Genomic DNA, 26,426 nt, shown 5'->3' with positions numbered 1-26,426 from the left:
ATAAACAAGTAATTTCACTTTGCTCTATTCCTAATTTATTAAATTATTATAACCACAAAGTGCCATATTTTACCTTAACAGATTAAGGTGTTTTTAAACATACTTTTCCTGAAACAAATAATCATTTAATACAAAAGTTTGGGTAACTCAGAAATATCTTTTTAAAATGATTTTCCCTAGTACATTAGTAGCAAATTGTCAAAAATGAGATACAGGGTTTAAAAAAATCATGTTTACTGGACCTTTTTTTTTTAATTGAATGAAAGATTTCCTAAATTCTATAGTGCTTTACAATTTTCAAAACTTTCACACAGATGATTTTATATAATCCCATTATAACCGCTTTTTTTTTTCTCCTACCCCTATATTGCCCCTCTCCCCTTCCCTCTGTCCACTGGTAACCACTGGATTGTCCTCTATATCTGTGAGTCTGTTTCTTTTGTGTTTTTTTTTCAAATATATAAAACTTTACTGTCATATGTATGTTGTTAGTAATGACTCCACTTTAAATTTTTAATCTTTGAGTAGGTTTGATCCTCTTTGGAATCTGAAAAGATCTTATTTCAGAAAACACACATGAGGATAGTTGCCAGAACCATAAGCATTCTTTCAAATCTACCCACTCTCTCCCAAGTATAGTTGAAACTAACAAGTTAAAACATGAATGATAAAAATTCCAGTAGGTACTCTACTTATGATCAATTTAAAGGATTATTAAGTTTAACTTAATAATATTCAATTTCAATAAACACATGATTTAAAACAAAAACCTATATTCAGTTGACCCTTGCACAACTGGGTTTGAACTGCAGAGGGTCCACTTAAAGTCAGTGACTGAGGCTGGGTCAGTCTCAGGTCAACAACCTGTCAAGTGCCCTTTAAACCACAAAGTCAATTTACATTATTTGTGTAATGTTATGTTATAGCTGCTGTGGCGAGCTAACTTTTATTGAGCTATTATGATTTTCCAGGTGCTATGTAAATACTTTTCATACATAATCTCATGCCATCCTTTCTTTTGAGTAAGTTTTTTTTTTTTTTTTCGGTACGCGGGCCTCTCCCACTGCGGAGCACAGGCTCCGGACACGCAGGCCCAGCGGCCATGGCTCACAGGCCTAGCCGCTCCGCGGCATGTGGGATCTTCCCAGATGGGGGCACGAACCCGTGTCCCCTGCATCAGCAGGCGGACTCTCAACCACTGCGCCACCAGGGAAGCCCTTGAGTAAGTTTTATTGTTATTATTTTATAGGTGAAGAGATGGAGGCACAGAGAGATTAGTAACTTGGTCATAATCACAAAGATAGTTGATAGCAAAGTTGGGTAAGTCTCATTCTAAAACCTATACTATAACCACTACATTCAATATGTCAGAATAAGTACCAGGATTAAAATCCCAGTGAAAACAACATTAAATGCTAGATAAATGATCTTCAGAATTTTTCCTAGACATATCAAGGAGATAGAAAGACAATAATAAATATGCAGGTCAACAACCAAGAGAAAGCAAGAATACAAACAGCTTAGTACTGATGGTAGTTTCACCTAGAGGGTTTCTTCTGATCTAGGTGAACTTAAAATTTAATTTATGAGGTCTTGAGTGGCTCAGAGAATAGGAGGCAAGACCGAAGGCCCACTCATAGAAGTTAGTCTAATAAAACTCCACTCTCAAGAATGCTAAATTCTCACTTTAAGGGTGAATGATAAAGCCATCTCTGCTTTCCAGCAACCACTGCCACTACCACCCAAAACTAAAAAGAAAACTGCCTGGTTTAAACCTTGATGTTGAAAGCAGTGCAGAAAAAACAAACAAAGAAACAACCAAACAACAACAACAAAAAACAAAAACAAAAAAACCCCAAAACTTCTTTGAGACTCAATCCATAACCAACACAAGCCTTCATCGGAGTTTGCAGCCTTTATTCACACACTACCAATTTCCTCAACTCAAGGATAAACCATAATATTCTCAATTTGTAAATTCAGTGGTCCTGAGCTCTACCTGAATGAACAGAAAACCCACAACTGAGAAGGTGAGAAACTGGTCTTTGACTGACAATGGCCTAGCCTCCTCACAGAAGCAAGCACTTTTTCAACAAAGCTACCTCCAACATATGCCTCAAAGAATTCTAACAAATAAGTTTCAAGAAAGACAAAAACTTAGAGTTAAATAATTCTCAAAATGAACAAGAAACAAAATACCATGAAAAAAGAGTCTGTTGTGATAAAAAATGAAAGTTGAACCCACAAAGGCTTTAGATATTTGAAATAGTGGACAGAGAGCATACAGTACATGAACAATATGTTTCACTAAATAATAGTGATCTTTAAAATATAAATAAAATGAGAATAGTTGAACTTAAGTAAAATGTATTTTCTAGAAATGAAAAAAATAATAATTGAAATAAAAAGCTCATAAATGAAGTTGTTAGAAGGTTAGGCATAGGGCACAAGAGTATTAGTGAACTAAATGACAGAGCAAAAGTTAGGCTTGATGCATTCTGGGGGGCTAAGTACCAGTTTGGAAGGAAAAGCTTTGCCTAAAATGTCATTAGTGAACTCAAGCATGAATAGAGCAGAAGAGCCAAGAAGTGTTTTTTCTTAAATAAATAAACTATTGTGTATATAACCTGCATTGTTTCCTTAAAAATTGGAAAACATTCATAGAGATATTCTATGAAAGGGAACAAAATTAAAATTATAAATCTATTCTATCATTTTTTAGATAGTAATAAGGGGACATCTAACAAGTTTGGCTAAACGAATGTCTAAAAATTAAAACTGATCTATCATGAAAACTCTAAATGAATCAAATTTACTAAAGAATCAATGTCGCTTTATTTATAACATCAGCTTCTTTATAATCAAAACTTTATACTGGGTTCCTGACACAGCCATGTAGAAGAGGTGACTCTGGAAGATCTGACTCACTGACTTTTGTGAGTTTCTCTTAGTGAGCAAAATCAGGAAATTTATGTCTAGAGCTGTTTTTAAAAAATGAAAGTCAGAGATGAATATTGTACTTGCTGTAATTATATTTTTAAATGAAGGCTAAGACACAGGAAACCACTTACGCATTTCTAAGACCTCATCTGGAAATTTTAATGCACACAGGTGCCCAACATTAAGAGAAAATCACCAAATAATTGCTTCTATCATACAGGGGAGTAGGTGAGCCCATTAATTTTCTCACAGCCTAAATAACTGTTCCCCTCTGTTGCCTAAATGAATACTATGGATGCAGAAATATTAGTGGAATAATTAGTGATATCCAAAGAACTTCCAAAGCCCATTAAAGTCCAATAATGCTAACTTTAACATTTGCTGCTCAATTAGACCCCATTTTAACAGTTAACAGCACTGAAGGCTCACTCTCCCTGAAACAAGAGTGTAAATATTTTAGAATGTCATGGTAAAAGTTCTCAAATCTCACATTACCACGACTAATGTCAGTATGTCAAGCTGTGTTTGTAAGGGGCAAAATGGCTCTTGCATTTTTAGGAACTACAAAGAAACCTTCATTTTAAAGCCCTTAAAAGCAATATGTCCAACATATAATAAAATATAAATAAGGAAAGTGTCAGGTAGATTGATCTAGTTAGAAGGCTATTTAAGACTTCTGTAAAAATGAAAACAAAAAAAAAGAGAGGAAAGAAACATTTTAAATAAGAAATCTTAGTATTTAATTTTTATAAGAACATCAAAAAAAGGACCACAGTCCAATAAAATAATCCCTAATTTCAATATGCCCATTAATCATTTACTTAACTATAGTTAAGTAAAAGTCTAATGTAATCAGAGATATTCTAACGAGTAAAACACAACTTGGTGTAGAAACAACAATTTAATAATGGTTTGTAAGATCATACAACACAGAATTACAGAATTTTCAGGGGTTTTATTATTATTTTATCCTAGTTAGAATTTGCCAAAGTTTACTCTTAAGTTAAAGAGTGGTGGCAAATATCACACAATAGTATCTATTTGAAAAATTAAAGAGAGAAACTGACCTGAAGATTAGCAAAATATTCCTTTTATAATTTTTTTAAAGTTATACATTGAAACATTCTGTATCACAGAAGGCATGAGAGTTCAAAATAATCAAGTCCTGCATTTATGTAATAACTGAAACATTTTTTTTAGTTTTATTTCCATTTCCTTGTAAAATGTATTCAAAAATAAATATTACCTCAAAAAATAATTTATTCTTTTCATCATTGCTAATATAATGTGATCATATATTCTTCAATGATGCCTTGAAATGAACTCTGAAATCATTTTTCCTAACTTCTCATTCATGTGGAAAAGAAAGAAATTGCACTCTATTCAATAGACATCGTATGAAAAGAAAATACAGGCACAATTTCAGTCCTCTCTTTGAGAGAGGAAACTAGTTTTTAAAGTTGATTTTGGATCATAAAATATTATGTATTTTTACCGAAAACTTACTTTTATTAAAATGTTTAAGAAGTTTGTACTTTTGCAGAAATTCTGTAGTTACAAATCCTAAATCTTTCCGTATTCAAAAGAAATTAAATGATGTATTCATTATCTCTAACTTTCTGGTTCTTCCTTAGTTACATTACATTTGATCAATCCAAACCAATTTTAGTTTCTTCTCATCTCCCACCCTCCTAGTCCTTCTTCTGGCTACCATACTTGATCCTCCTTCTGTCTTCTCTTTGCCTGGTAAGGGCATCAGTACCTATGGATTGAACTGAGCTAAAAATCTCAGTAGACACTTCAACTGTCTTATCTCACACCTTGCCTTTCTACTCTCAGTCCATCAGCAAGCCCTCTGAGTTCTACTCTGAAATACTTCTCACTTCAGTGACTATCCATGAAGCTGATGTTGCCCCAAATCAGGCTCTCCTATCACATTTTTAAATTCAGCAATAGCTTAAAAATGATAACTCACACCTCCCAGAAGATGAACTTTAAGACAAGTCCATGAAATATTCACAATCTGATCCTAGTTTAACATTTCAATTTCTTGCCCTACATTTACTCTATTTATATTTCTCCAAAACCAATCACATTACCTACATTTTTTTTCCTGAACAATCTATGTTCTTTCATGATTCCAGGCCTTTGCACACATGGTTTCTTCTCTCTTAAATGTCTCTTGTCTGCTAGGCCACATGATACTCACTCCTGGACGATACTATGGCATGCATGTTTGCACACACACATTGAATATACGTAAAGTTGAATAAGGCACTAAAACCTCAGCTTAAATTATTGCTTTTCTGAAGGCTGGCCTGACTCCCCTAAGGAGTGCTGCTTCCACCTATATGTTTCCAGTAGTATATGTTATATTATTATTAGTATAGCATTTACCTTTGCATATTACAATATTTAAGTGTCTTTATTACACATAAAGTGTGTTCCTATTCATATCTTTTATTCTAATATCATGTCCAGCAAGTGATCAAACAATGTTTGGCTGAAATGTCAGTAGAAGAATACCAGAGATCAATATTTAGAAGTGACGGATGTGAGCTTGAGTCTACCACTTATTAGCTATATGAGCTTGGGCAAATAACTCTCTAGGGCTTAGTTCCTCATTGTAAAATGAGGAAAGTAGGACATGCTGAATAGGGTGGCTGTGAATATTCACTGAGGTGTGAAATGGAGTGCCTCACACAAACAATCGAGATCATGTCATCTTTATGACTTTATAACTAGTATTCTCAGTCATTAATCAGCCATTGAGAATTTTGTTTATTTCAAACAAAAGAGAGTATATTTCCATTTCAGATAAAATATAGCATTAAGAGTAGGATAAAAAATTATGATAATCAAGTAAAATTATTTACAAAGAGAAAAAAAAGCTGTAAATTTTGTAAAACCACCTCACAGAACATCAAAGTTAAAGCTTGAAAGACAGTTACTAGATAGCATTTATATGTAATAAAATTGCTAGTTTTTATTTGTGTGTTTGTATGTTTGTTTTGTTTTGGTCAAAAAATAGCATTGGCCAACCTGTCTTTAACCTAATTGCCTTTGGCTAACTTGCTCTAAACTAAATAGTTCTTCAGCCAATGAAGAATTGGCACTGATAATGATTGAAATAATTAAATGTAGGTTGATTGCCTGAAAAAGAATAATATATAGAAGATTATAATCAGGAAAGATCTGGGAAAACATCAGAGATAATCTGAAGGTATAACCAGTGTCCTGCATTGGGCTAAGCACTTTATGAATAGAGTATCATTTAATTTTCTTAACTCTGGGGTGGGTAGAAGGAACTAAAGCCATTCTGTAAATGGTATTCCAAACTGTGGAGGACTCAGTAAATGACCTCAAATCACAGAGTTGGTGAGCAGAGCTTTTAATCTTTGACTTAAAGGCCCATGCAGGATTTGCCAACGGACTTATTGTGCCTAGAGAAGTATGTGGTGGGGTGAAGATTATTCCCAGGCCCCTTGCTTCAGAGAGAGATAGCCCCTGTACTAAGCCGACAGATTTCATTAAAAATTGCACTTTAATATTTCTCATTTTTTTTCCTTCTGTGCAGATACTATCAGAGTTCAGTAGGAATTAAATTAAGACAAGTAGCTTCATCTCCACATCTCTCTTTCAGGACAAAGCAGAACACAAACACTGGCAGGAAATAGAGTTGTTTATATCCTTATCCTGGTCGTGCTGCTCCATTAAATGACATGTTGAAAGAGAATTCAATATTTTAATTGCATTTAGTGCTAATCAGACCCTTATAAATGTATGTGAGATTACACATTTTCACTGTGTTCTTTTCCTTTTCTCATTAGTTATCCCTAATTTTCATGATGATTATTAACATAATGTTAACATGCTCAGGAGGTGCCAGGAAAGATGAAGTGTCATGCTGTGATTCATTAAAGCCAGAGAAAGGACTGCTTCATTTTTCAACTTTTTAACAGATAGTTCATTTATAAACTTGAAAGATAAATTTTTTGCTGTTCAGAATTTTCTATTAACACTTTTTCTTGGAGAAATGGTATTTTTGACCACGTCTATCTACAAGGGGGGAATTTAAGGGTTGGCTTTAACATTCTTAAATTGCTGGACTTTTCCAGTCTGGGATTACTTTTTTTATGGCTTTAGTACCTTCTTTCTGAAAAAGCCTATTTAAGAAATTTTACAGATATCTTAATTACCTTTCTATTTTAGTTAAAAGAACTTCAAGATTTTTTTCTACTTCTCAGACATATGTTAGTTACTGAAGATAACCTCACCCAATTTTGTGGTTTGCTATGGTACGGTATGGTATGGTATGGTATGATAAGGACCAAAAAAAAAAAAAAAAACCCATATGCCCTTTTAAAAAATATTCTTTTTAAAACTGTCCTCTGGATAAGTTGATACTGGTACTATCTGAAGGCTGAAATTTCTCCTAGCTGTGCTGTTAGGCTTTGTTTCTCAAACGTCACGCCTGTATATATAGAGATTTTTTTCTTCTTAAATTTGCTATGGTTTCCTAGAAGGGAAATATCAAGCTATCGACAATTACTGATAAATAAAATATATCCAAAACTACTTCATAATGCAGTGTTAAGATAATACTACTCATTTAAAACAAATATAAATATGTTTCAAAAATATCAATATGATCATTGCTTATGTAAGAGAACTGACCACCTCATTTAAAATACGTAAGTTGAAAAAGTTATATTGATTATTTCTCATTGGGATAATATCTTAATATTAACTTTCAGCTTTTATAATTATTCTTTATTCTACCATTAAGGTAAGAAGAAAAATTAGTAGTCCATACTGATGCTAAAGGTGAGTTCTAGAAAGATATGCCCACTATTTGGTTTCAAGGGCAATGATAAAATACCTGAGCATTCAATAGAATTGTGTTTTTAATAACTTATATGCACTGTGCATGCTGAATTAAGAACATCTGGAGTCTGGGATTATGATTATCTTATAGGTAAAAAGGACTACTCAGATAAAATAACTAATCATGACTGTGAATATTTATTGAGAGATTTCTGGGAGCCAGGCACTGTGTTCATGCTTTTTATGCATTTTTAAAATTTATAACAAAAGAAATTTGTTAGATAGTACTTCCATCACTTGTAGACATGATGCTTAGAGAAATTAAGAAATTTGTCCAAGGTTACACAGCCCAGTAGTGGTTAAAGGACAAAAATCCAGATTTGTGTTCTTCGTTATGTTTTTGGAAAAGATACAGATTTAAATATCAAAACTTCATTTTTACGGCCTTTATGTTTTTTATTCATTTACCTGATATTTCATAGTCTTGGGATTTAGCATATTCATAATATTTGATTAAACTTTAATCAATATCGACTTAAATGAAAAGTTCCCTAGTTCCCTAAGTCATTCCTGCTGTCACAGAAGGAGCAGAGGCATTCCTGTTCTATTCATTACCTGCCTACAGAAGTACTTTTTTGTACTTTTGGTCTCAGTCTCATCCCACTCTCTAATTTTAGCTCTAACCCAGAACTGTAAACCCACAAAAAGCCCCTCCCTCAAAAGTGGTTGTCTCAGTATCACCTGGCCTTGCCCTTGTTACTGAACCCTGCAGTGAGTGTGTTCTGAGCTCACCTCCGGGGCTTTCTAGGTCTGGAAGGCACACTATACGTTTCCTGTGATGCTTGTTCTCTGCTGAGTACCTAAATCCTTCTTTCACCTGGTTCTTCTAAAACTTCAATCTGTTCCCTCTCACTTATTCTTCCTACTCAGCTCAGATTCTTGGTCAGTGCTCTATATCATAACATAGCAGCAAGGCTTTGCCTGTGCTCATGTGTCTTGCAAGGACTTAGCAATCTGTTTCTAACCTGTGGATACGATTATGCAATTTTCAGGTCCAAATCTTATCTCTCTGGCTTACAATTTTGGATTCTGAAACCAAGAACCAGATAATCCCATGTGCTTGTTCATACCAACGTGCATTCTCTCTACCAATACCATCTTCCAGATTCAACCTACCATGCTTGATTACTGGCATTTCTCAGTCGCAGCTGCCAATAACATAGTGTCCCATCTTCCCAAAACATGCTTTCTTGCTAAAAATCAAAAGCAAACTATGTGGCACTGTTTCACTAAGAATTGAAAATAGATAATTCCTTAATATTAACTACACAGAGGGCTAATAAGAAAAATATGAACTCCTCTACTTTGGTCAGAATTATTTTACACCTTCCAAGAAAAATAGCTTGAATTACCAGAAAGTTGAATAACTTTCTACCTTTTGTTTTTATGAATTTAGCACTTTTTAAACATTTAAAATTTTTATTTTTATTTTTCAAATTATATCCCTAGACATAACCAGCATCTACATCAAGCAATAGCGCACATTATCAGTCTCCCCCTGAGAATAACAATTATTCTGATTAGATTAGTTTTTCCTGTTTTGCGACTTTATATAAAGGGACGTAAAGAAATTTGTATTTTTTGTCTGAATTCATTTGCTCACATATATTAATGTATGTACTGTTGCTGGACATTGAGGTGCTTTGCAGCTTTTTGATTTTACAAACAGTTAACGTATTTACAAATAGTGGATTTTTTGTACATATCTCTTATGAGCATATGTATTCATTTGTGTGGTGTAAAAACTTAGGAGTAGAAATTATGAATTAGGGGATATGCATATGTTCACACTTAGTAGATGATGTCAAACTGTTTTCCAAAATATTGTTCCAATTTATAACCCTACGGCAATATCTGAGAACTTCAGTTGTTTTGAAATTTGGTTTTGTCTTTTTTATTTTAGCTATCCTGATGAACATGTGGTGATTTCTTATGGTTTATTTTGTAATTCCCTAGTAGTTAATAAAGTTGAATTCCTCTTTATACATTTTTTTGCCAATTTTTATATCTTTATTCACGGTCTATTCCAGTCTGATTCCTATCTTTTTATCTTGAGCTCTTTGTTTTGTTTTGTTTTCTTTTCATTCATCAGTTTGTTAGAGTTCTTATATACTCTGAATTGGAGATCTTTGATATTGTCTTGTAGCATATCTTCAGGTCTATTGACATCAGGTGGTAATAAAGTCTTTCAAATTACTATGAAACTCATTGACTCTGTCTTTTTATGGATCACTGGGATTGTAAGAGGCCATAACTGCTAGGAAAAAAAAAATCCTGGGAACAAATAAAATGAGGCACTATAAATTTACAAAAATTAGTGTAGCAACCACATAAAGTTTCAGGATCTACTTGATGAGAATTTCTAGAGTTTTACTATTCCTATTCATTAGAATGCATTTTTGTGATTGCAGACATTTCTGTGTCTGTTTTTGAAAAACATTTGAAAAGTCTCTTTGTAATTCTCAGATATACAGTGACTTATTAACTAACCGATGTAAATTATATTATCTTTATGTACATAGTCTTGCTCCAGGCCTGCTGGTTTTCATTAATGTAAATTCATTAGAATTACTAGGGAGAGTCATCCATTCTTTATGACTTTTTTAGAAATGAATTTTCTTCAAAATACATTTTAGGGAAATCTACTACTTTACTCTTCTCATTGGCAGTACTAATAGGCAATTCAAAAATAAAGTGTATTTAGAGAAGTATGAATAAAAACCTTTTAAAAAGCTCACTTGTATCATTTTTGCTAAGATTGGTGTTATAGGTCTCCTGTGTCAGTTCAGTACAGCACAAAGTTAAATGGAGGTTTAAAAAATTTCAGAAGAATTTTCAGAAAATTTCAGAAGAATTCTGATTGTCAATATTCCTACCAGGTGGTGGAAGATACAGTCCTTGAAACATAAAATAGGAATGTATATATAACCATCACTGCTCAACAACATATAAAATCTTCTACAAGAAAATGAAAGCTTGATTCAAAAGATAATATTCCACATCCATACCTTGGATTGTTAGACATTTAATCATCTGAAAGACATGCAAGCATTAAATACATTTCTAATCTCACTAAAGTGTGATCAGACTTTGAAATATATGGGCCACCAATTAATTTAGGGAAGGTTAAATAATTTGGACATTCATCAAATAAACTACTTTTTCTTCATGTACATGCCTGATGGCTTGAAATCCATAAAAGGTTCTCAAACTCTCTTCTTTTAATGTAATTTCCAGTTATGAGAGCTATTTTCCTCTACTTTTTTTTGTTTGTTTGTTTTTGTTTTTGTTTTGCGGTACGCGGGCCTCTCACTGTTGTGGCCTCTCCTGTTGCGGAGCACAGGCACCGGACGCGCAGGCTCAGCGGCCATGGCTCACGGGCCTAGCCGCTCCACGGCATGTGGGATCTTCCCGGACCGGGGCACGAACCCGTGTCCCCTGCATCGGCAGGCGGACTCTCAACCACTGCGCCACCAGGGAAGTCCTTCCTCTACTTTTAAGGACCCCAAATTTGTCATTCTTCAGACATTTATAGCCTGTAAAAAAAAGTCCCATTCCTATTTTAAGCAATAAAAATTAAGGCAATTCTTAAGTTATATTCAAAACAACGATTGTAAATTGAGTTACTACTATGTAAATGAGATGATTTTAGATCTCTCTTCTGGACAATAAAAAGACAAATTTTTGCAGAGAAGGGGAAGAGAAAGAGAGTAAAACATATATGTGGAATTATTTTATCTGGAAACTCCATTTGTGGCTACAAAGATAGATGTGGTCTTGTCCATGTATAATAGTAGCTAAAAAACTATAATTTTCTGCTTGTTCTGACCAAAAGAGGCAAATGTTATGCATCAGAAACTGGTGATGGTGCTATGTTCATATCTCTCAATTTGCACAGGGGAAAATACAGGCTTAGAATGTATAGACTCTTAGACACAGAGTGGTTAGTAACCATCTGTTTGCATATACTCCATAGAATTCAAAAATAGACATGAGGTCTCTTCCAAAAATAAATAAGATACAATAATATATAACAAAAATACACCAGTTGTTAGGAAAAAATAACTTTCTTGACATTTGGTTTCTCCAGAGTGGTTAAATCAATGGAAAACCATGATAGATTCATAAAGATATCACCAAATCTAAGCTCCTAACTTTGAAAAGAAGGGAAATTACCAGAGAAATGATAGGTCCTGTCACTCTCAGTGCTGTAACCAGGCCCAAGAGAGTTTATTTAAAGTGTATTTTACTTATCTGAAAGTCAATAATTCATTCAAATATTACATGGAAAGTCTTTATTTATTTATTTATTTTTTTCAGTATGCGGGCCTCTCACTGTTGTGGCCTCTCCCGTTGTGGAGCACAGGCTCCGGACGTGCAGGCTCAGCGGCCATGGCTCATGGGCCCAGCCGCTCCGCAGCATGTGGGATCTTCCTGGATCGGGGCACGAACCCATGTCCCCTGCATCGGCAGGCAGACTCTCAACCACGGCACCACCAGGGAAGCCCGGAAAGTCTTGATTAAACATATTAAAAGGCATAACTACATGTAAAAATAAATAAAATTTCTAACACCACTTTAAGATGTTAAGCACAATATATCTATAATGTCATTAAGTTAGTGAGAAAGCATGATACTTGCTTAGATGAAATTTGAATTCTAGTAGAGAAAATAAGCACATAGATACATGATAACAATATAATATCTAAATTAGATAGATAGATAGATAGATAGATAGATAGATAGATAGTAATTCAGTTATAGGGTTATAGCCAAGAAGACAATGAGCCCTCAGGCTCATGCACCTATGTGCATTCACTTTGTTCAAGGTACAAACCATAGAAGGTTAGATGGCATGGTAATCATGAAGGAAACAAATGGTAAGATCTCCTAAGAAACATCACTCTTGAAACAATAAGCAGTGTTTGTATAAAACTGGGTTTCCCAGAGTTGGCAAAGGGGAATCAAAATTACTATTTCATGGGAATTTCAGACTGGTACTTGTTTACATCTTTGTTATACGGAGCAACTAGGGAGAAATTGTCATAAAATAATCCACCAGCTTCATGTGACATAAACCATAAAAACTGTGAAAACTAAGTGGTACTTTGGATTTCAGAATTTGACATTTAAAATGTAGTTCTCAAATATAACAATTCTCTTAGGGTACTTGGCTTTTTTTCCCCCACACTGTAGTTTTCCTAAGGTAAATAACATGCAAACCATCAGAAACGGTTATAGACGTTTAAGGGCACCTAGTTCTAAAGCAGTATTTGCATAAGAGAAGACAACTATGGCCCAGAGTGATGAAGCATAATGTTCCATAGAGAGTTAAGAGCAGATCTGGGACTGAATCCAAGTGATTTGACTCCAGCCCAGCGCTGTTCTACCTGGGAGAACAGAGCATTGTCTCCGGGCTAGAGTGCCTGGCTATGAATCCTGGCTTCACTATGGACTAGCTGTACACATTGGGCAGGTTACATATTGTTTCTGTGACTCAGTGTTCTCATCTATAAATTGAGAATGATAATAGTAGCTAACTCATGGGCTTTCTGAGGGGAACACGTGACTTCATTCCTGACAAATTTCTAGAATACTTAGCAAAGTGTAAACACGGGGAAGGGTTTGCTATTAGTAGCAGTTTTGACATAAGCCAGGCATGAGTCTGGCCCAGTAAAAGATGCTACACTGGGGAAACACACACTAAACCCTCATGGGTGTGCTGGAATTGTTTTCTGTCAGACCCATAGGAGCAGGCAGAGGGCCAGGGACCAGGATCCCTCAGAGGCCCTTATCTCTGTCTAGAAACAAATTATGTTGCTCTCTGCATTGTTAATCTTGCATATTTCTATACTTTTGCCACTAAGGAAAATTGCATCCTTTAACCATGGCTGTGGCTCTTCACTCTCACCAGCATCTTTCTGCTAAAATATCTTGCTGTCATTCCAAGCTTATTTAGGCAATGTAATAAAGAATTAGAGATTGGTCAGAATGCTCCCTTTCTTGATGCTTTTTTGAAATATTACTTTCTTTCAGTCCATAAATTTCTTGAATCTGGCTTCTTTATTAACTCAAAGATGCAATGTTCACGGTCTTTTGGACTTTCAGTAGAAATCAAGTCTACATTTTAATTCAATTTTTCTGACACTGAATTTTTCATATCTGTAACTTATAAGGAGGGATTAATCCTTATTGCATTAACTTCTGGAAAATATCTTCATACTTCAGAAAGATTTAAATTAATCTTGATCACATTTAACTTGTCCCTATATTTGTATTAAATTAGGCTATCGGTTGCAGTTAAAAAGACATGCAATAAACTAGACAAATTAGTTAATAAATTGAAAAGTGTTTCTAAAACCAGATCTGACTTGTTACCTTAATAGAGGGGGTCATAATTCACAGAGGTCATCTCAACTTGAGAAGCAGTTAGTTGCCATGTTAATTATCTCCAATTTTTTCGGAGGAACTTAATATGTTATTTTCTGCCAATATTCTACCCCTGCCAAGATACTACTCCTCACTTCCCAGAGAAAGCAATGTGATACAGAGATTACAAGAAAAGGCCTTGAACTAAGGTAAACTTAAACTTTTAATTCTGACTTCATTGGTTATTGGCTGAGTAATACTTGGAAAGCTATATAACGTTACTAATCTTCAATTTTTCCAACAATAAAACAAGGAATAATTGCATCTACTTTATAGGTAAGTGTGTTTATTTGTTTGTTTTATTCATTTGCTTCTTTATTTAAACACTTTTGGTAGGTTAAAATAAAGAGGTTTTCACAGTTCTCAGAAAAGTAATAAAGACAAATAATGGCAGCTATTGTTATTAACAAATAATATTCACTGACTGGTATTTTCCAACAGCCCAAGAGGGAAAATATTCAAAGGTCTAGCTTAATCTTTCTTACCTCACACAGAAATTTTTGAATAATATGACAAATATTCATGACTTTTCAACCTTGTTTTTATTGGATAAATAGTTGCTGTTTTAAAGTTCTTTCTATATTCTGGAAACTGTTTCTTTGAGTTTTTTTTTTAATATATATTGTAAATATTTGCTTTTAGCTAATTGCTTATATTTTAATGTTTTATGCTGTCTTTGTCATTGTAGTCCGTTATTCTGATGTAATGAAATTTATCAGTCATTTTTCATTAGCATATTTCAGTTATCAATGTTCAAGAAAAAAAGAAAATTACAGACCAATATCACTGATGAACACAGAGGCAAAAATCCTCAACAAAATACTAGCAAACAGAATCCAACAACACATTAAAAGGATCATACATCATGATCAAGTGGGATTTATCCCAGGGATGCAAGGATTCTTCAATATACACAAATCAATCAATGTGATACAACATATTAACAAATTAAAGACTAAAAACTATATGATCATCTCAATAAATGGAGAAAAAGCTTTTGACAAAATTCAACACCCATTTATGATAAAAACTCTCCAGAAACTAGGATTAGAGGAAACCTACCTCAACATAATAAAGGCCATATATGACAAACCTACAGCAAACATCATTATCAATGGTGAAAAATTGAAAGCATTTCCTCAAAGATCAGGAACAAGAGAAGGATGTCCACTCTCACCACTATTATTCAACATAGTATTGGAAATTCGAGCCACGGCAATCAGAGAATAAAAAGAAATAAAAGGAATACAAATTGGCAAAGAAGAAGTAAAACTGTCACTGTTTGCAGATGACATGATACTATACATAGATAATCCTAAAGATGCCACAAGAAAACTAGAGCTCATCAATGAATTTAGTAAAGTTGCAGGATACAAAATTAATACACAGAAATCTCTTGCATTCTAATATACTAACAACAAAAGATCAGAAATAGAAATTAAGGAAACAATACCATTTACCATTGCAACAAAAATAATAAAATACCTAGGAATAAACCTACCTGAGGAGGCAAAAGACTTGTACTCAGAAAACTATAAAACACTGATGAAGGAAATTAAAGGTGACACAGAGGTGGAGAGATATATCATAATATTGGATTGGAAGAATCAATATTGTGAAAATGACTATACTACCCAAAGCAATCTACAGATTCAATGCAATCCTTATCAAATTACCAATGGCATTTTTCACAGAATTCAAACAAAATATTTTACAATTTGTATGGAAACACAAAAGACCTCAAATAGCCAAAGCAGTCTTGAGAAAAGAAAAACGGAGCTGGAGGAATCAGGATCCTGGACTTCAGACTATACTACAAAGCTAAGTAAGCAAGACAGTATGGTACTGGCACAAAAACAGAAATATAGATCAATGGTACAGGATAGAAAGCCCAGAGATAAACCCACACACCTATAGTGACCTAATCTATGACAAAGGAGGCAAGAATATACAATGGAGAAGAGACAGCCTCTTCAATAAGTGGTGCTGGGAAAACTGGAAAGCTATATGTAAAAGAATGAAATTAGAACACTCCCTAATACCATAAACAAAAATAAATGCAAAATGGATTAAAGACCTAAATGTAAGACCAGACACTATAAAACTCTTAGAGGAAGACACAGGAAGAACACTCTTTGACATAATCACAGCAAAATCTTTTTTGACCCACCTCTTATAGTAATGAAAATAAAAACAAAAACAAGCAAATGGGGACTAATTAAACTTAAAAGCTTTTGCACAGCAAAGAAAACCATAAATAAGACAAAAATACAACCCTTAGAATGGGAGAAAATATTTGCAAACAAAGCAATGGACAAAGGATCAATCTCCAAAATATACAAGCAGCTCATGCAGCTCAACATCAAAAAACCGAACAACCCACTCCAAAAATGGGTGGAAGACCTAAATACATATTTCTCTAAAGAAGACATCCAGATGGCCAAGAGGCACATGATAAGATGCTCAATATCACTAATTATTAGAGAAATGCAAATCAAAACTATAATGAGGTATCAACACATTTGTCAGAATGGCCATCATCAAAAAATCTACAAACAATAAATGCTGGATAGGGTGTGGAGAAAAGGGAAGCCTCTTGCACTGTTAATGGGAATGTAAATTGATACAGCCACCGTAGAGAATAGTAAGGAGGTTCCTTAAAAAGCTAAAAATAGAACTATCATATGACCCAGCAATCCCACTACTGGGCATATACCCTGAGAAAACCACAATCCAAAAAGTCACGTGTTGGGCTTCCCTGGTGGCGCAGTGGTTGAGAGTCCGCCTGCCGATGCAGGGGACATGGGTTTGTGCCCCGGTCCGGGAAGATCCCACATGCTGCGGAGTGGCTGGGCCCATGAGCCATGGCCACTGAGCTTGCGCGTCCGGAGCCTGTGCTCTGCAATGGGAGAGGCCACAACAGTGAGAGGCCCGCGTACCGCAAAAAAAAAAAAAAAAAAGTCACATGTACCACAGTGTCCATTGCAGCATTATTTACAATAGCCAGGACATGGAAACAACCTAACTGTCCATTGACAGATGAATGGATAAAGAAGATGTGGTATGTATATAATGGAGTATTATTCGGCTATAAAAAGGAATGAAATTAGGTCATTTGTAGAGATGTGGATGGACCTAGAGTCTATCATACAGAGTGAAGTAAGTCAGAAAGAGAAAAACAAATATCATATATTAATGCATATATGTGGAATCTTGAAAAATGGTACAGATGAACCTATCTGCAGGGCAGGAATAGAGACACAGATGTAGAGAATGGACATGTGGATGCAGTGGGGGAAGGGGAGGCTGGGATGAATTGGGAGATTTGGTTTGACATAAATACACTACCATGTGTAATATAGAAAGCTACTGGGAACCTGCTATAAAGCACAGGGAGCTCAGCTTGGTGCTCTGTGATGACACAGATGGGTGGGATGGGGGTGGGGAGGGAGGTCCAAGAGGAAGGGGATATATGTATACATATTGCTGATTCACTTCATTTTACAGCAGAAACTAATACAACATTGTAAAGCAATCACTTTGTTTATCCATTCGTCCATTACTGGATATATGGGTTGTTTCCACCTTTTAGCTATTGTGAATAATGCTGCTATGAACACTGATATACAAATACCTGTTTGAGTCCCTGCTTTCAATTCTTTTGGGTATATGCTAAGGGTGATACTTTTTTTTTTTTTTTTGTGGTACGCGGGCCTCTCACTGTTGTGGCCTCTTCCGTTGCGGAGCACAGGCTCCAGATGCGCAGGCTCAGCGGCCATGGCTCACAGGCCCAGCCTCTCCGCGGCATGTGGGATCTTCCCGGACCGGGGCATGAACCCGCGTCCCCTGCATTGGCAGGCAGACTCTCAACCACTGTGCCACCAGGGAAGCCCCAGGGTGATACTTTTAAGGGACATTAATTCTTGTATTAAAGACTGAAGAGAAAAATTACAAGTTGATTTTCTTCTCTCTCTCCCTGCAATTAAAATGACTGATTGGTGTGATCAATGGAAATCAGTTTTGAAGAATCAGTTGTGACAGAGTTATCAGCATTAAGCCATAGCAAATGTAGCAGATAGTCCCTAATTATTTATCTTGTTCTGTGTCCTTTGACACAATCAAGGAATTACTTTAACATGATATGAACATTCATATCATTGAGCCAGAATCCAAATCTTTACATGTGTGTTTAAATAAAAGCCTTAATAATTACTTGCTTTTTTGGTCTAGTTTATTAGAATGCTAACTCTATAAAGACAGAAGGACAGTCTGTTTTGTTCGCCTCTGTATTTTCAACACACACTAGGTATACAATGTATATTTTCTAAAAAAAAAAAAGGAAGTTTAAAAAGGTCTCTAAGCATATTAGGTATACCATTTCAGAGCACACCCATACACAAACATATATATATATATATATATACAAAATTTTCCTTCTTTTACTATCACTTATATTGGATAATTAATTTCAATAATGCTCTCATTGTGTTGCCTTTCTCCTAACATACTTTTAGTAATGCCTTTAATCCACTGTCCATATTTGAAAATAGTAAGTATTGTTTTATTCATTGATATTTTAGTCTCATATTTCTTAGTAAATCCTGTAATATGTTTCCTCTTCCCATTCCTACACAAAACACAACTTTTAAAAATTTATCTTTATGATTTCATGATGGACTAAAAAAATCTAACTTGCATGTATGCTGGATAAAATCTAACACTACCCCAATATTATACAGTAAGTGGTAAAAAGCCTCTCTTACAATCATAGGCTGCTTCCCTGTTTTTTAAATCATCTTCTGCCAAGATCAGGGCTTGGCTGGCCCAGATCCAGGGCTATTTCTAATAACATTTTTTGCTGCCCTAAGTATGAATTGAAAAGACTTGCTTAACTCACTTTCACTCCGATTAAATTTGTAAAGTAGAAGCTTCCAGGCTTCAAGGCTAAAGGCAGCATTTGAAAATGTTCACCACTGAAGATTTATTACCCCCATCACTTCCTAAGGTCCTTGCCTCCTATCACCGTTCCACAAACACACTCTGCACTTTGTTTTTTCTGGGTTTGGCTTTGTGTTTCCTCTGCTTAGACTATTCTCATTTATTTCACTTTGAGAAAGTCTAAAGGCTCTTCAGTGCCACTCAAATTCTTCATCCCCCAGGAAAACTTTTATGTTCTTTACCAATGAAAATGTCTCCTTCCCTTGAATCCACATAACAATTTGTGCTTTCCTAACTGAATTAATCATAACAGCAATATACTTGCATCAATACATTGCTATGCTTTTTCTCACATCCCTTCTCTCTGTCTCTGTCTCCCCTCCTACATAGAGTATTATATGTCATGAAATTGGTTTCCTAAAAAGGACCCCTCTCCCTAGCCTGAATAACCCACTGATCGATTGAAGAAGGGACTGTCCTATAGAATTCTTGGTAGTCTTGGAGAAATAATGAATCCCATCCCTGTCTACATCATCAAAAGTAGTCCATGGCTTCTCTCCAATGCATCTCTCACCCCCCAGATATTTCTTCCCATGTAGCTCTTCACACACCCTAATGTGATTCAGTTTCCCACTTCACCTTTACTTCCACCACCAACCTTTCACCAGGATTCCTTGGAATTCATAGTCCATCATCAGCAATATCCCCTAAATATTCAACCTTCCCTTTGAATATTACCATTACTTTTTTACTCTTCCCACCTTGGTCCTCTCCCCTACGTATGATACTGCTTTCTAAGGCTGACTCAAAAAGTGGCTCCCATATCTGACATAGCACAATGCCTAGAGGTAGATAGGTGGCACGTGTCCTGTCTCTGAATCACTGCTTCTAGAACATTATTCTATCTCCTTTGCCACCTTCTTGCAATTCTTCTGAAGTAAATGCCATCATCAGATAATATCACCCATTAAATTCTCTTACTGCTGTCATCTACAGGTTTCTTGAATAATCTCCTTTATTAATGGAATATTTTAGCATTTAGCTTATTTTTTTCTCCACTACAATATTACTCCTATTAGCATGAGTGGTCATGTAAAAATACACAGGGGCACTCTGTTCACGACAGCGCGTGACAGTTGATCACTCCCTCTTTCATCAATCTAGTTCTTACGAGTCTCAGGGACCCTATTATACATTTTCCTAGTATTCTTGCTACCTCATGGCAGCAATTTCTCAACATCATTTGATGAATCCTCTTCCTGATCTCTAAGTATTGAGTTCCTAAGGCTTAGTCTTTAGACTTTTTTTTTAAGATTTTCTTTTTTTTGATGTGGACCATTTTTCAAGTCTTTATTGAATTTGTTACAATATTGCTTCTGTTTTATGTTTTGGTTTTTTGGCCGCGAGGCATGTGGGATCTTAGCTCCCCAACCAGGGATTGAACCTGCACATCCTGCATTGGAAGGCGAAGTCTTAACCACTGGACTGCCAGGGAAGTCCCTGGACTTTTCTACCTACATCCATTTTCTTAATATCATGATTTCATCCTGGTCTGCAATTTCTTTCCTGAATCTAAATTAGCATCTGTAACCATCTTGCCAAGAATTATGCTTGCATATTGAAAATGCCTCACAAACATGAAATATCCAAAAGTGAACTCTTGATTTTTGCACCATAATTTCTGAGGGAGCAATGGGGACCTGTTCAGAACAAAACCCTCAGAGTCATCCTTGATTTTCTCTAATGCCCCACATATAATCCATCAGCAAATCCTTTTGGCTTCCTTTTTACTTCCTTCTCATCATCTCCCCATTCTACACCATGGTTCAAGTCACTATCAAATCTTGCCTGGACTAGTGATGCATTGGGCTCTGTTTCTACTCTTGTCTAAAAACACTGTGTACCTACTCCCACATCCCACCCTGCACAACATCCAGAATAATCCTTTTATATTGGATTATGTCACACTTCTAGACAAAACCATTCAAAGACTTTCTTTCTAAGCACATCTAAAATAAATCCCATATTCTAGTCCTGGGCTGCATTTCCAGTCTCATCCCCAGCCAGTCTTTTTCAGTCACACCGACCTCCCCAAATTCCCTCCAACTTTAGAGATTTTATATTGGAATGCCCAGAATGCTCCTTACCTAGAAATAGACAAGTCTCTCTCTTGACCACATGACTTTATGTTAATAGCTCCTGTTTTCTTGATCTACAATTTGTTTCTTCTATTAATTCGTTTGCATTACTAGGACGGGAAGTTTGGGGGTTTTTTGTTTGATTATTTTTTAGTTGCTCTATGTCCAACTTCTAGAACAACTCACACTATAAACACCCAAAAATTATTTACTGACTAAATGAATAAACGGAATCAATCGTTAATAGGACTAAAATGTAAAATAAGATAAAAATCAACTACAAAGGACTGTTACCTGTAAATCATAATGCAAGTTGGATATAATGTAATTGGCTTAAATTTGTACACCAATTTTAGTTGCAACTGGTGATTCAAATCAAGAATCAGAATTTGGCACTGTGGAAGAGCTATTTTGCAAGTACAACACACATGCTTTATTTGCTTGGTTGATTTTTCTCTTTCTTACTTAAGGATGTTAAGGTGATAAAATCATATGTAAGAAAAGCTCAATCATGGTGCTCCTGGTAATAGGGAAAGAAAGGCAACTACTCATGTCCAAAACTAGAGGCAATCAATAGCTGGATTTGCCTAGAAATATTTAGGTTTTATGTTTGTATGCTAATAGCTATTTTAAAAACTGATTATTAAAATAGCTTCAGAAATATAACTCTGTAATTAATAATCTAAAATCCTATAGCCTATAAAATTTCCTCATTGTAATGCAATATTTACAAATTTTTTTTTAGTTATAAAACTATCTCAACTTTATGTACTATTGAAAAAATATTTGATAATTAACTAAAGAAAAATTGAAAATTATCAACTTTAGTCTATGATATTGTGTTTTTAAATTCTAACATTTCTGACATATGAAGGTTTTAAAAAATCTTTATTAAAGTACTAATGTTAGTAGTGTTAGTAGTGTTATTTTTTACATTGATTTAACTAGCATCTTGAATTTAAAAAAATTATTGCAGAAAAAAGAATTACAAAATTTATTACATTATTTCTTCAATCAGAAAATAGTAATTTTATATTTGCTACAAGAAACTCCATTTTGAGAATCTTTGGAGTTATTGTAAATTAAACCTGAATATTAAAGGCATACAAATATACTAGGAAAACAGACATTTTGATATCTTATTCAATGTAAAACATCATAAATAATTTGTTCCTATTTTTATAGTAAAAATAAAGCACAAAAAGTTGCTTAGTATTCACCTCATAATTAATCTGTATTTAGTTTGACTAATTAAACTCATTTATCTGTTTCAGACTTTTGTTTAAACTATGAAAATATACTCAGTTAATATAAATTACATGGTTATAGTTTATCTACAAAATATGATCTCTTTGTTTTGACTTTTTAGTTATGTATCTTAATAAAAGTTCTCATACCTTAACTCTGAGCACAGAAGCAAACATTCTTGCATCTTCAGATACACCTCCAATGTAGAATTTTTTCTGAAACACTGGGGGATGATCATTTTCATCCTGAATCTCAATATACACTTTAGCTGTATTGCCTGGAGGAAAAGAAATAATATATTTTTTATTGATGGTCATTAATTAGAAAAAGATAGACTGGAGTAAATAATTATTGTACTTTCTTTTGAACAGTGGAAGAAACTTAAATCAGAAAGTCATTCTTAATTGGCATGCTTAATACCCCATACCCAAAGAGGACATTGATAATGATGTTTCTGGCAACATAATGTTAAGTTGCTGCTATTTCTTTTTTTTGCCATATGTGGGCCTCTCACTGTTGTGGCCTCTCCCGTTGCAGAGCACAGCCTCCGGACACGCAGGCTCAGTGGCCATGGCTCACGGGCCCAGCCACTCCACGGCATGTGGGATCTTCTCAGACCGGGGCACGAACCCGTGTCCCCTGCATTGGCAGGTGGACTCTCAACAACTGTGCCACCAGGGAAGCCTTGCTATTTCTTTTAATTATAACGTCTTGTTAATTCATCTTACTTGATTTAATAGACACTAAAGTATTGTGTTCTGCTAATTTAATAAAACAATTCAAACTTTCATATTTACAAATACTTCACACACATTACAAATTACACCAAAGTGACATAAATATATAAAACACCTTATGAAATAAGTCTGCCATAAATTTAAAAATATTTTTATTCTTAAGTATAGAACTAGCAATGATATTCTCTTAGCTTAACATGTAGTATTATATATATATGCATATCTATGTGTGTGTGTGTATATATATATATATATATATATATATATATATACACATAAGATTAGAAGTAAACAATGTTTGGGTGAGGTGCTTATTTCCACAAAGGGGAAACAAATTTTATCGTGCATTAGAGGCTATCTAGCATTCACTGGAAAAGATGTAGCTGGAGAGATGGTTATTGTATGACTTATAAATACTGGGTTTTATAATTTAAACCACATTAAATATACCATAAAGAATACATTTCATCATCACATTTTAAAATCTCACTCCCTCAATCATCACACTTTTAATGAAAAATGTAGCACTTTTTACTAGTACAAGAATGACCCTTTACAAAGAATCTGATAAATGAAAATAACTTACTAACCGGATAAAATCAGGAATAAGTGGTAAACGTTTTGCAAAAAGTAGATTCAAATTACATAAATATTTTGATGTATTATCTAAGTAAACTTTTCTCATGCATTTCAAGTAGGATCAAATATACGGCAATTGATCTACAAACTACCAAGCAGACCCAGAGGTTATTACTTTATCGTATCCTCAGCTATAACTAATTAACACCAACCTACTAGCACAGTGGGTGGATCATGGGTGTATAATATATGTGTCAATTAAATGAATGAATAATCCTCATTGTCCTAGTAAGAATTTAGAAAAAGGCTCCTTTTTGCCTAACTTGGGAAAGGTCAGTGAGACAAGAGAGTTAACAACAAGGTTTTACACCTGTCCTACTTCTATTCATTTAGTTTCTCCCCTATTTATCTCTTTCCCACCATTCCTGAACTGGAGAAGCTAGAATCAAAAAGAAAAACTTACTAGGTCAACAAAGAAGAGTACCAGCAGGGAAGTAAGGTTAATGATAGATTATGCTTCTCTATCCTACAGTACCAGGGCTTCAAATTGCACCCTGGTCAGCCACGAACAGAGTTCATCCAAAATGAAACCCATTTTCAACTTAGTAGCAATTTTTAATTTCTGGAATCAAAGGAGCTAATTTGATAATCTTTTTAAAAAAGTAAGTCAAACTAAAACTGAGGATCTAAAGCACAGCATGGTGATGATAGTTAATAATACTGTACTATGTACTTAAATCTGCTAAGAGAATAGATTTAAAATGTTCTCACCAAACACACATATACACACACACAGAACAGGACACAAATGTGAGTTGATGGATGTGAAAACTAACTTGTGGTAATCATTTCACAGTATATATGTATATCAAAACACCACATTGTACAACTTAAATATATAGTTTGTTAATTATGCTTGAATAAAGAGGAGGGTGGAAATTGTGATGTATCTAATTAAGGAACATAAAATAAATGTTGGCCGGTCCAAAAATAATTAAAGTACCCCTATAGTTTGATCACTAGAATAGCATTCACTTAGATTTTCTGATACATTAACATACAATGTCCATGAGGGACGAGGGGAAGATGGCGGAAGAGTAAGATGCGGAGATCACCTTCCTCCCCACAGATGCACCAGAAATACATCTACACGTGGAACAACTCCTACAGAGCACCTACTGAACGCTGGCAGAAGACCTCAGACCTTCCAAAAGGCAAGAAAGTCCCCACGTACCTGGGTAGGGCAAAAGAAAAAAGAATAAACAGAGACAAAGGGATAGGGACCGGGACCTGCACCAGTGGGAGGGAGCCGTGAAGGAGGAAAGGTTTCCACACGCTAGGAAGCCCCTTCGTGGGCGGAGACTGTGGGTGGCGGAGGGGGAAAGCTTCGGAGCCACGGGGGAGAGCACAGCAACAGGAGTGCGGAGGGCAAAGCGGAGAGATGACCGCACAGAGGATCGGTGCCGACCAGCACTCACCAGCCAGAGAGGCTTGTCTGCTCACCTGCCGGGCGGGGGGCGGGGAGCGGGCGGGGCTGGGAGCTGAGGCTCGGGCTTGGTCAGAGCGCAGGGAGAAAACTGGGGTTGGCGGCATGAACACAGCCTGCAGGGGGTTAGTGCGCCACAGCTGGCCGGGAGGGAGTCCGGGAAAAAGTCTGGACCTGCCTAAGAGGCAAGAGACTTTTTCTTCCCTCTTTGTTTCCTGGTGCACGAGGAGAGGGGATTAAGAGCACTGCTTAAAGGTGCTACAGAGACGGGTGCTAGCCGTGGCTAACAGCGCGGACCCCAGAGCCGGGCATGAGACGTTAAGGCTGCTGCTGCCGCCACCAAGAAGCCTGTGTGCGAGCACAGGTCACTACCCACACCCCCCTTCCGGGGAGCCTGTGCAGCTCGCCACTGCCAGGGTCCCAAGATCCAGAGACAACTTACCCGGGAGAACACACGGCGCGCCTCAGGCTGGTGCAATGTCATGACGGCCTCTGCCGCCGCAGGCTCGCCCCGCACTCCATGCCCCTCCCTCCCCCCCGGCGTGAGTGAGCCAGAGCGCCCGGAGCAGCTGCTCTTTTAACCCCGTACTGTCTGAGCGAAAAACAGACGCCCTACAGCGACCTACACGCAGAGGCGGGGCCAAATCCAAAGCTGAGACCCGGGAGCTGTGAGAACAAAGAAGAGAAAGGGAAATCTCTCCCAGCAGCCTCAGAAGCAGCGGATTAAGGCTCCACAATCTGTCCAGTTTTCCCAGCACCACTTATTGAAGAGGCTGTTCTTTCTCCACTGAATATTCCTGCCTCCATTATCAAATATAAGGTCATATGTGGACAGGTACATATAAAAGTAGGAGATAAGATCACTCCCTAACACCATACACAAAAATAGGCTCAAAATGGATTAAAGACCGAAATGTAAGGCCAGAAACTATGAAACTCTTAGAGGAAAACATAGGCTGAACACTCTATGATATAAATCACAGCAAGATCCTTTTTGACCCACGTCCTAGAGAAATGGAAATAAAAATAAAAATAAACAAATGG

At 35.8% G+C, this 26,426-nt stretch overlaps 1 protein-coding gene across 7 annotated transcripts in view; it reads right to left on the bottom strand.

Annotated features, from left to right (window-relative positions):
• The window catches only part of PCDH15 (protocadherin related 15), a gene marked incomplete at both ends in the record, with an annotated part of 736,996 nt that overhangs the window by 63,097 nt on the left and 647,473 nt on the right, over nucleotides 1-26,426 (bottom strand). For all 7 annotated transcript variants that reach the window (XM_079712493.1, XM_079712490.1, XM_079712491.1 and 4 more), the window contains one exon: nucleotides 22,730-22,857. In XM_079712493.1, the coding sequence (XP_079568619.1) occupies nucleotides 22,730-22,857 (128 nt within the window). The remainder of the gene's footprint in view (nucleotides 1-22,729; nucleotides 22,858-26,426) is intronic.

The sequence above is a fragment of the Hyperoodon ampullatus genome (genome assembly GCF_949752795.1).
Source record: "Hyperoodon ampullatus genome assembly, chromosome: 1".
Lineage (NCBI taxonomy): Eukaryota > Metazoa > Chordata > Mammalia > Artiodactyla > Ziphiidae > Hyperoodon > Hyperoodon ampullatus.
Note: the sequence above shows the minus strand (reverse complement) of the source record. Positions and strands in the feature narration are given on the sequence as shown.